The 12,042-nt window shown below is 51.5% G+C and overlaps 1 protein-coding gene across 1 annotated transcript; it reads left to right on the top strand.

The window, feature by feature from the left end:
• Nucleotides 1-873: 873 nt before the first annotated feature.
• LOC128278399 (protein sidekick) lies at nucleotides 874-11,983 on the top strand. Its single transcript, XM_053017131.1, has 13 exons — nucleotides 874-976; nucleotides 3,005-3,109; nucleotides 3,231-3,407; nucleotides 3,836-4,717; nucleotides 4,781-4,900; nucleotides 4,967-5,122; nucleotides 5,220-5,346; nucleotides 5,423-5,910; nucleotides 5,986-9,279; nucleotides 9,357-9,635; nucleotides 9,708-10,028; nucleotides 10,107-10,480; nucleotides 10,582-11,983. Exons 1-13 carry the CDS (start codon nucleotides 874-876, stop codon nucleotides 10,819-10,821), a joined length of 6,666 nt encoding a protein of 2,221 aa, XP_052873091.1. The 3' UTR covers nucleotides 10,822-11,983.
• The last annotated feature ends 59 nt before the right edge of the window (nucleotides 11,984-12,042 follow it).

Genomic DNA, 12,042 nt, shown 5'->3' with positions numbered 1-12,042 from the left:
TCCGTCGGACGATCCTTAGCGCGGTTCCTAGAGTCTGAATCACCCGCGTGCGTTTTAGTTGCGGAATTGCAATGAAACATTTCGCTGGTGTTTGCTGAACCCCGAACCTCGAGAACACAAACACACCCAATTGCAGCCGTCGCTATTGTTGTGTGATTGTTTCTGGCGCGGAAGTGAGCGAGGGTAGGCTGCGTGAACTGGCATTTCGCGCCTCGGACACAGACGGGACTATTTCTTCTATTTCTTTCACACCTGTCTATTTCGGTGCGTGTCCGTCCGTCCGTTTGTGTGCATCTGTGTGAGTGACTACCGCCTCCGTCCGCCTGCATGTTGTGTGTCCTATATATGCTGTGCTCTTCGGATTCGGAGTGACCGGCAGAGGCATTGCTTCCATCGTTTGAAGCTCGCGAGACTGGCCTCGATCTGGCGGAGTGTTGGTGCTTTCAGCCCCCCTTCGGCACCAGCAGCACCACAGACAGTGGCTTGGGTGGTCAGGAATAAGTAGTAGAAGTAAAAACCAAGCCCGCTGGTGGTCAACACCGCCCGGTCAACCTGGCTCGCAACGGAACCACCGCCACCATTGAGAGCCGCACGAACGTCGGAAGAAGGTCCTGGCCACCAACGATCGCATCACGACCATGTGCCAACGCCATCACTGGCCGCATCAGTCGAGGGTATACGATGCACAACGACGATGCTATCCGTTCGATGCGGCGGGGACATCCGCTACCGCGACGACGACGACGACGGCAGCCAGCTGTTGACACCACCCTCGTCGCGACGAGCACCACCACACGATCACCGGAAATGATGGAGCGACGAAACAACAGGAAACGGCTACCGACAGCATGCGACGCCGCTCCTTCCAGAACCATGCCGTACGAAAGGAAGCGCTGGCTGCTGCTTCCTCACCCCTTGGTTGCCCTTTGGTGCGTCGTCCTTTGCAGCACAGCGCTCGTAGCGAGCTACACTGCCGGTAAGTGATCGGGCAACAGTCGGCAACTCATTTTAACTATCTATTCGTCTGGTTGCACCTAAAACAACCCCCGTAAGTTAGTCGTCCTTGGTCGCTAATATTATCCCCGCGGGTCGGTCTAGGTGGGTCATATGGCTTGGGGGTATTTATAAAAATTAGAAACAGTGCACAGATTGCATGTGAACCACAGCAGCAGAACCGAAGAAAGGTGCGAAGAAGAAAGAAAGGGAAATATTTTTTGTTTATGTTTCGCTGGACCCGTCGAATCATATACCTTTTTACAAATGCTGTATGTTCGAGATAGAGAGCTACGATCCTACTCCCGAATGCCGAAACATAATTGGTCACAATGTTGGATGGAACAGTATTTCAACCTGCAAGAAATTGCCGCCTGCCCTAAAACTGTCCATTCTTGAGAAAGTAAACAAATCGCGTGCAACGCTTGTTTATGTAATTTGTCAATAAGAAGTTTTCCATCATGATGGTGGACCTGAAGATCAATTCAGCACTCACATTGCAAGCCTTCCAGGTATGTGTCAGAGCGCTGTGATTGAATCACGGGCATGGATTTCATCGAGTTGCTGAATTATGACACAGCAAGCAGAAAATAGACAAAGAAAGCTTCTATTATTATCCTCTGCTGTAACGATTACGAAAGGGGTGGGAAGTCGTCGTCTTCGTGGTGATGCGTTCTCACTCGCTGGAAGACGCACATAAATAAAATTGAAGAAAACACCCCTGCCCTACCGAGTGAGACAGAGCGAGACACAATGCATTTAACATTCTGGACTTCTGGCGTGGCGTACAACATGGAACATCATCTGTAACCTTTCGTCATAAACATTTCCGGCAACGAAGCAACCGATCGCAACTCGTTGAACTCGGTGGTGCAACGAGCCGCCAGTGGTCTGTCTGGTTGCGATTTGCAGTTCGGTGAACGTTTCGCTGCACCTCACATTTGATGTGCTTCGCCTTAGAAAAAAGGAGTACCGAGTCTATGCGAATGTTCTTATGTTTTTGTCCGAGAGTCTGCACACGGCAAAACGGGTAGCATTACAGTACATTGCCTTCCACAAGTTGTGAGGGTGTGTTCGTGTTTCCTTTTGACTACGGGGTGCAATGGAGCTGCAGTTGAGCGGCTTGAGAGACGTAATGCTGCTCGTACACAAATCGATTCCACGTGTGGCTGAACGTTAGGTCTCGACGCGTTTTAGCTGTGTGCGTAGCGTCTTTTGAAAAGCAAACCGGAGAGCATATGAGCAAGCGGCAACGGAAAGCAAGAAACGCGAACTAACGAAAGGGACAAAAATACTTCTCTGGATGAAAACCTGTTTCATATTATTTATGTTCTACATCTTTCCCTTTAGTCCGTTCGTTCTGACTGTGTGCGCGGCCCTGCGCGATGAGCGAGGCTAGATCATCGCGCGGAATTCATCGTACTCAGTCCTTTTCTTTCTTGTCTTATGCCCGCCCTGTCCCAGCGCCGCACGCTCAAACCCTGCCCCATCCGCTTCGTTGTTTTCATTTCGTAATGTTTATAGCCATGTTCCTTTCACTTCGTGGACTGCTGCGGGGCTATGGCGGGTGTGAAGAAATGTGAAAAGATGGAGAAACGGATCGTCTGCATTTTGAATCGGGTTTGAAATGTATTTACCCACGTCGGGCACCATTAGCTCGGGAGTGCACAGCCCCTGGCCGCTGGTGGTGACCCTATGGCCTCGCTGGAATATGGATAATCCACGCTGGCACACACATTTATACACATGGACCGGCGACGGTTGGCACGGCAGGTGCCACCCAAGGATTTTGTCTAGTCGAAATCACCTGATGATGAAGCCTTACTCGAATGCTATTAGTATTTTGTTTGCAAAAAAAGGGACCTCGAGGAAAATGTTCTATTTGTTTTTTATTCCTAGAGGAACAGGCTGGGCCGTATTTATAATTTTGATTTTCTTCATACCTTTTTTACCCTATTGCCCTAATGGCTCAGTCACACTAATGTAAACTTTTTGAATTTCGAACTCGCAGAAACAACTCCGATGCTGCAGGCGCCACGCTTCACAACGCAACCATCCTCCTCTGGATCAATAGTGAACGAGGGTAGAACGAAAATTCTTCAGTGTCACGCACTTGGTAAGCTGCCGGAAGCGTTCGAAACTCGACGCCTAGCGCCGGAAGCGTCCTTCCTTTGCCAGTTCCTAATCTGTCTTCTTTCTGCTTCGAATTTAATTTCTATCCACATACAACACCATAGGCTATCCGCAGCCGAACTATCGGTGGCTAAAGAATGGCGTGCCGGTCGGCAACTTTAGTCACAGTCAGTATCTGAAGATCCAGAACATCACCCGAGAAGATACCGGCTTGTACCAGTGCCAGGCGGAAAACCAAGCGGGCACCATTTTCAGCGAAAAAATCGACGTAGTGGTGGCATGTAAGTGGTTTAAAGAAGTATGAAAACTTACATAAATGTTCCCTTCAATAAGCCGGCGAAACGTTCGAGTGCTGGGGAAAACGTAATAATAAAGAAACAAGATAATACAGAGAATGCCCATTCGATAGACGAAAGTAGGAAGAAGGGCCCTTATTGTGCTTTGTGGCACATTACGAATTCGTTCGCATGTTGTGAACCATTGAAAAGGACGATTCATAGGCTAAACATGCTTGTTATCGATTTTCAAAATACTACTCCAATATGTCCATATTCACGCTAGAGTTTAGTTTTTCGTCTTAGTCTTTTCTTTGCAATATTTGATTCGAATACTTCTACGAAAACGGTTGTTAACAAAAAGCGACCCATTTAGATATTAAGAATCAACCAATTCAAGTGAAGAACTCATCATCTTGGGTTTTGTTTTGCAGATATGGGCACATTCGTAGATCTCAGCGAGAACGTCGTTACGGTGGTATCGGGTTATCCGGCGATCCTCAACCTCTCCGCGATCGAGTCCGTGCCGCCACCGTCCGTTACCTGGCAGACCGACGTCGGGCCACTGACGTACGACATCAAGTACGCACAGACGGCCAACAACCAACTGATTATCCTGAGCACCGATGAGCGAGACATTCGTGCCTACCGGGCCCGTGCCATCAACACGCAGCTGGGCCGCGAAGAGATAACCGGCTTTGTGCGGCTTAACGTAACCGCTGGCAATCCGTACGCTGAAATCGCACCGGAAATCATTGTGCACCCGCAGAGCGTACGGGTGGTGCGTGGAACGGAAATGGTTGAGTTGGAGTGCATTGCGAATGCGCGTCCCCTTCACGAGCTGGAAACGGTCTGGCTGAAGGATGGTATTCCGATCGAGAACACGGGCATTCTGTTCGCCCAGACCGATCCTTGGAACCGAACTGTGACGTTGCTGCACGTAAATCTCACGCATACCGGCGAGTATACGTGCCAAGTGAGGATGCGAACCGGCGGTCACCCGATGGTGTTTTCGATGGCCAAGGTAACCGTACAGGAACCGCCAACCTTCGTGACGCCACTGCGTACCGAAACGCTCGGCGAGTATGGGTCTCGGATAGTGCTGGCGTGCGACGTGATCGGTGAACCGATGCCAAAGATCCGTTGGTATAAGAACGGGCAGCCCATCGAGCAGGCGAGCCCTGGACGTTATGCCGTGCAGGACGACAACTCGTTGGAAATGCTTCGGCTCACGATAGAAGATACGGCAATGTTTCAGTGTTTGGCAACGAACGAGGCAGGCGAAAAGTCTGTCTATACGTGGTTGAAGGTGAAAAGTAAGTTGTTGATAAAATGGGTTTGAAGAGAAACCTAAGTGCTAACCGCTTTTGAATTCATAGCTTCGGTACCGATAATGGAGGTTCCGCCCGCCAACCAGACGGTGCTCGATGGTCAGGATGCGACGATCAGTTGCCGTGCGATTGCCGCCCCGATGCCCAACATAACGTGGATCTACAATGGTATGTAGCGGACTGTTCCACGAGGAAAGATCTCTATATTAACCATCGCCCGCTTCGCCTCTATAGACTCGTTCGCAATCGAATCATCTACCCGGATGCAGATACTGGACACGGGCGATCTGTTGCTCTCAAATGTGCGCGAAACAGACAGCGGGCAGTATACCTGCATTCGCGAAAACGAATCCGGACGTATTACTGGCACCGGTTATCTCACTGTGCTAGGTTAGTCTTGATCGATATCGCTAAGCTCGCTGTAACAGAGTGTTCTGATCCGTCTGTCACTACATAATTGGTCTCTTTGTTTCCTCGCTTCCCGCAGTGAGAACTCAAATCATCCGTCCGCCGGCGGATACGATCGTTCTACTCGGCCATTCGGCCGCAATCGAGTGTGGTGTTTCGAGCGATCCAAACGTTCCGTACAACATCGATTGGTACCGGGAACCGAAGTGAGTTTTTGTTTGCCATTCTGATAGCGCTCCTGTAAAAGGCTCATAGTAATCCAACGCGCGTTTCTTTTTCTAGCCGTCTTCCAATAAAAAACAGCCAGCGGATCGGTGTGCGTGGTGATGGAACGCTAGAAATCACCGAGGTACGACCGTCGGACGTAGGGCAATACGTGTGCATTGTCACATCACCCGGCGGTAACGAGACTCGGTCTGCACGCCTGAGTGTAATCGAGCTACCGTTCGCACCGTCGAACGTGCAGGCGTTTAGGGTTAGCTCTGCACAGAACCGTGCAATCAACGTCTCGTGGACGCCCAGCTTCGATGGAAACAGTAAGCTGATCAAGTTCATAGTACAACGGCGAGAGGTGCCAGAGCTAGGTCCCCTGCCAGATCCGCTGCTGAACTGGGTCACGGAAGCGGCCAATGTTTCCGCCACGTTGCGCTGGATACTGCTCACCAAACTGAAAGCAGCCACCGCTTACCAGTTTCGCGTTAGCGCCGTCAATCGCGTAGGCGAAGGTTCGTCTTCCGAGCCGAGTAACGTAGTGAAGCTACCGCAGGAAGGTATGGCAGCGAATTGATCTCTTCAAACCGTGGTAGTTATTATTTAATTACCTTTTTTCCGCTCATCTCATTTAGCTCCGTCTGGACCGCCGGTAGGATTTGTCGGTTCCGCCCGTTCGTCGACAGAGATTATCATCCAATGGCAGCCCCCGGTAGAGGAGCATCGAAATGGTCAGATTCTTGGCTACATTATTCGCTACCGGCTTTTCGGCTACAACGCGAGCCCGTGGAATTATCGCAACATTACGAACGAGGCGCAGCGCAACTACCTTATTCAGGAGCTGATTACCTGGAAAGACTACGTGATTAAAATCGCAGCCTACAACAGTAAAGGCGTAGGGGCGTACACGGAAGGGGCAAAAATTAAGACGAAGGAAGGTATCCCGGAAGCGCCACCCACTGACGTGCGGGTTCTAGCACTCAACTCGACGACCGTGCGCGTTTGGTGGACCCCACCGAATCCACAGCAAATCAATGGCATTAACCAGGGCTATAAGCTGCAAGCGTGGCGCAATGAAATGCCCGCCTCGCCGGACGGCCTGAACCACCTGGTGGAGGTGGAGCAGAAGGTGTTGACCGTTGCACCGAACCTGCTCGATCCGCTCGCCGAGCAGAGTGTCCTGATGGGTGGGCTGGAAAAGTTCACCGACTACAACATTACCGTCCTCTGCTTCACCGATCCCGGTGACGGTGAGCGAAGTGTCCCGGTTCCCACCCGCACCCTCGAGGATGTACCGGACGAGGTTGGTTCGCTGCAGTTTAATGGCATTTCCGATCGTGCCGTAACGGTCAGTTGGGATCCGCCGCGTCATGCCAATGGGGACCTTACAGGCTACCAGGTGCGCTACTATGTGCGCGATGAGCCAGAATCGGCGCGCATCGTCAACCTGACGGCCGACGCTACCAGTCTCGAGGTGACGCACCTGACTGCCATCACGCACTACACGTTCGAGGTTTGTGGCTGGACAGCCGCAGGGGCCGGCGTGGCCCGGTTCGCTACCATCCAGTCCGGCATCGAACCGGTCCTGCCGCATCCGCCGTACCAGCTGGCACTGTCGAACATCGAGGCGTTTTCGGTTGTCATTCAGTTTACGCCCGGTTTCGACGGCAATTCTTCGATCACTCACTGGATCGTGGAAGCACAAACGGCCCGCAACCTCACGTGGTATGTGGTGCACGAAGTGCACGACCCGGATGCTTCAACCGTTACCGTACTCGGTCTGACGCCCTTCACCTCGTATCGGTTGCGTATCATTGCGTGCAACGTTGTCGGGCAGTCGGAACCGTCTGAGCCGACGAAAGACTTTCAAACCATCCAGGCACCCCCGAAGCACCCTCCGTTCAACGTGACGGTGCGGGCAATGAGTGCGACTGAGCTGCGCGTTCGGTGGATTCCGCTGCAACAGAGTGAGTGGTATGGCAATCCGAAGGGTTACAACATCAGCTACCGCAACGTAAATGAGGAGGAGGAAGACGATACGAGTGGTGGCAATGAGGTGGATCATGCCGGTGGTATCGGGCGGAGTGTGCTGATCGAAGATTCAACCGCCAACTCGCACGTCCTCGAAGCGCTAGACGAGTGGTCGGTGTACGAAATCGTGATGACGGCGGTCAACGAGGTGGGCGAGTCGCGCGACAGCCCGCACGCGTTCGAACGGACACGGGAAGCCGTTCCGTCGATGGGACCGGCCGTCGTCGAAGCGAACGCAACCTCCTCCACTACCATTGTGGTTCGGTGGCAAGAGGTGCCAAAGGTGCACCGCAATGGGCAGATCGAAGGCTACCGGGTGTTCTACGGTTCGCTAGGCCGTACACCGATCCTGCACAAGACGATCCCGAACAACAACACTTTCACCGCGACGCTCACCGAGCTACGGAAGTTCGTGCCGTACGATGTGCAGGTGCTGGCCTACACGCGACTTGGCGACGGCACGCTCAGCACGCCACCGGTGCGAGTGCAAACGTTTGCTGACACTCCGGGCGCTCCTTCGAACGTTTCGTTCCCGGACGTGTCGTTCAGTATGGCGCGCATCATCTGGGATGTGCCGGATGAGCCGAACGGAGAAATACTTGCCTACCGCGTAACGTATCTGCTCAATGGCTCCGTAAATCTGAACTTTACGCAAGAGTTTCCTCCCTCCGACCGAACGTTTCGGGCGACGCAGCTGCTCGCGGAACGGTACTACCTTTTCAGCGTCACCGCCCAAACCCGGCTTGGCTGGGGTAAAACGGCCGCGGCCATCGTCTACACCACCAACAACCGGCAGCTCCCGCAAGCCGCTTCGGCGCCGCAAATTTCACGTTCCCAAGTGCAAGCCGAACAGATAACGTTCAGCTGGACCCCGGGCCGCGATGGGTTCGCGCCGCTTCGCTACTATACGGTGCAGTTGCGTGAAAACGAAGGCGCTTGGAGTACGATCCCGGAGCGGGTGGATCCGGCCGTCACGTCGTACACGGCGAGCGGACTGAAACCGCACACGTTCTATCAGTTCCGCATCCGGGCCACCAATGACCTGGGGCCGTCCAGCTTCAGCCGCGAGAGCATACAGATCCGCACCCTTTCGGCTGCCCCTTCGCGGGGCGTAACCGATCTGAAGGTAGTACCGATCACGACGACCAGTGTGCGCGTGCAATGGAACCCGCTAGAGTCGAGCGCGTGGAACGGCGACGCGGAAACGGGCGGCTACCGGATCCTCTACCAGCCACTGTCGGACTTTCCTTCCACGCTTCAGACCACGCCAAAGTTGGACGTACCGGGCGTCGATAAAGTGTCCGCCGTGCTGACAGATTTGACCCAGGATCGCAACTACGAAATTATCTTGCAACCATACAACTCGCAAGGTTCAGGACCGCCGACCCCACCGGTAGCCATTTACGTTGGGGAGGCAGTGCCCATTGGTGAACCGCTCAATATCGAGGCGAAGGCAAATTCGCCGACGGAAGTGCGGTTGACGTGGGCTCCACCGCAGCAAAGCACCCAGAATGGGGAACTGCTGGGGTACAAGATTTTCTACCTCGCTACCGCTAGCCCGGAGTCGGAGTACGAGTTGGTGGACGACGATCGGCGGAAAGTGCCGGAGGAAGAGATCGAGGTTGTGCCGGCCAGCTACAATACGCACAGTTTGGTTTTCCTTGATAAATACACGGAATATCGAGTCCAAATACTGGCGTTCAATCCGGCTGGCGATGGGCCACGGTCGGCACCGATCACGGTAAAAACGCTTGCCGGGCTTCCCGGGTCTCCGGTGAACCTGCTTTTCAGCGAGATCACGATGAACAGCCTGACGGTGAGCTGGGGGGCACCGCGCAAGCGCAACGGACAGATACTCGGCTACATCGTTGCGTACGAAACGACCGAAGATAATGAGAGTAAGTTTTCTTGATTCGTTTGCTGGAAAGAAATTAAAACCTTTTTTTTTTGCGCGCGCTTCATTGCCTTTCCGCAGAGTTTAGCAAACAGGTGAAACAGAAGGTGAACGGTACCAGTCTGACGGTGCAAAACCTGGAGGAAGAGGTGACGTACACGTTCACGGTGCGTGCACAAACCATCGACTATGGGCCGGCGATCAGTGGTAACATCACCACCGGACCCCAAGAGGGTTCACCCGGATCACCGCGCGATCTGATCATTGCAAAATCGCAGGCCAGCGTCGTTATAACTTGGCTAAATGGACAGTCGGGGAAAGGGCCGATCCTCGGTTATTACATTGAGACTAAAAAACGAGGTAAGACAAATATTACACGATGAGCACAATGTTATAGAGTGCTAAAGTCTGTCTTCTTTTTTGTTTGCTCAGACGATCTGCGGTGGGAAACGGTAGCCCGCACAACCAACGGGCCGATGCAGGAGTTTACTGTGAGCTTCCAGAACCTGTTGCCGTCGACGGCGTATAAGTTTCGCGTTATCTCCTACAACCGCTACGGCATCAGCTGTCCGGTGTACTCCGACGATGCGGTACTGACACCATCCAAGCTGTACCTAGAGTATGGCTACCTGCAGTTGAAACCATTCTACCGACAAACGTGGTTCATGGTAGCGCTTGCGGCCACCTCGATCGTAATCGTCATCATGGTGGTCGCCGTACTGTGTGTCAAGAGCAAGAGCTACAAGTATAAACGTAAGAACCATCGATACGATTTTGTTTTACTATGGTGTAGGCACTCTATTCACTGTCACTTCACTGTCTTCCCAACAGAAGAGGTACAGAAAACCCTCGAGGAATCCATCGCGATGTCCATCGACGAACGGCAAGAGCTTGCGCTGGAGCTTTACCGAGCCCGTCACGGTGTTTCCGGTACGCTGGGAAGTATGGTGGCCGGTGGAAGCGCCGGGACTGGGTCGATGTTGCACAGTACACTCGGGCGCATCGGGGGACGTAAGGGTGGCGGTCCATCCTCGAGTGCAGCAGCGGCCGCTGCCGCCGCTTCTCTCGGTAAATTACCCCCTCGTCCATCGCCCGGTTCCGTCGAGTACCACAGCGATGAAGAGAGTTTGAAGTGCTACGACGAAAACCCCGATGACAGTAGTGTCACGGAGAAACCATCTGAAGTGAGCTCCAGCGACTCGCAGGTTCGTAACAGAACATATGCATAATTCCGTTGAAAAATACCGTATAATCAATGCTCTTTCTCTACGTTTTTCTTCGTTTCATTCGTGGCACCGTGTAGCAGGCGTCGGAGAGTGAAAACGAGAGTGTACGTTCGGATCCACACTCGTTTGTCAATCACTACGTAAACAATGATCTGCTTCGCCAATCCTGGATGCGCCAGAAACCGGTCCGCAACTACTCGAGCTACACCGACTCAGATCCGGAAGGTTCAGCAGTGATGAGCCTTAACGGCGGCCAGATCGTCATGAACAATATGGCCCGATCGAGAGCTCCACTGCCAGGTTTCAGTTCGTTCGTGTAACTTGTGCTAGTCTTGATCGTTTACGTTGTACGAGATAACCACGATGGCGAAGCAACCTATAAACCATATGGCAAAACGCGTGAGACTGGAACATTCGAAACAACTGTATTCGATGGGAACAACTGCCTAACTAGACGAACGATCTTAGACAAGAGTTGTATCTTCCCGGTAGAGGCACCATTTTCATGCAGCAGAGATTGTAGTAGTACGATAGAATATCGTGAATTCGTGAGTCTCGGGACCTCTTCCATCACAATCACTGACGGTTGGTTACCCGACAGAACAATCTTTTCTAATAATTTACACAGCAACAATCCTTCGGGGGAAAAGGGGGAAACCAGAACGGCACACGTTTGGAGCAGACTGCCAATGGGTTGACAACGAAAAAACTGGAAAGATGTGAATATTTACTTTCTGTTTTATTCGAAAACGTTTATTTTTTCCTATCTCTTTCTGATAGTTAGGTATTTGCTATTTTATGTAAGTATTTGTAATAGAGTTCGAGCGAAACAAGTTGTCAAATTGAATGCCTGCCTTGTGAACGATACGATACCGTCGAATATGAACAGGACTTTTGCTCCTTATAGTTTACTCAGCGTCCACGCCCACCATCTACTTCACCCAATTATATTATAATGGAGGGAGCGTGAAGAAGGCGATGCTGAAAGTATAGCGTTTAAGCTGTTAGGCGGTTTCTTTTAACTTTAACCAGAATTTTAAACTAAAAAGCAACTAGCGGCCTTGTATCTTAAAGCTTATCCACACAGTGTGACGATGAGCGTGTCCAAACTAAGACTGGAAATCGTTTTAATTCATAGATTGGGTGAAATAATTGGCGAAACAAATTCTGTAGTCTCCACACCAACAAAAACATATCGTCGATGTGATAATTGCATTATCTGCAAACAACACAACGAAACTCTCAAGCACGTACGAATTAAACGAATCTAACTTTAACATTAATCAAACGGAAATCCGGTCCACAGTTGAGCTCAATGGAAACCGGCAATGGATGGGAGTTTGTCCCGGAAGAAGATAGAACATATGAACATTACAATGCGAAATGTGACAATGGCGGAAACACATTATAAGATTCATCGTTTTTTCGAAAGTTTTACATGTGTATTTTGAATTTTTTACAAATAATTTCAACCTAAGAAAGAAGCCATTTTATTAGTAAAATATTCAAATATATTAAAATTGTGTACGTATACACACGCG

Source organism: Anopheles cruzii, chromosome X, assembly GCF_943734635.1.
Source record: "Anopheles cruzii chromosome X, idAnoCruzAS_RS32_06, whole genome shotgun sequence".
In the NCBI taxonomy this organism is placed as follows: domain Eukaryota; kingdom Metazoa; phylum Arthropoda; class Insecta; order Diptera; family Culicidae; genus Anopheles; species Anopheles cruzii.
This window is presented reverse-complemented; position numbering and strand designations above follow the sequence as displayed.

What these genes read in the sequence shown, in the direction of transcription:
- LOC128278399 (XM_053017131.1), top strand. Translation starts at nt 874, where the DNA reads ATGCCGTACGAAAGGAAGCGCTGGCTGCTGCTTCCTCACCCCTTGGTT. An exon ending in AATCGACGTAGTGGTGGCAT is followed by an intron (nt 3,408 to 3,835) that starts GTAAGTGGTTTA and finishes TTTGTTTTGCAG; the next exon opens with ATATGGGCACATTCGTAGAT. An exon ending in CGGTTATCTCACTGTGCTAG is followed by an intron (nt 5,123 to 5,219) that starts GTTAGTCTTGAT and finishes CGCTTCCCGCAG; the next exon opens with TGAGAACTCAAATCATCCGT.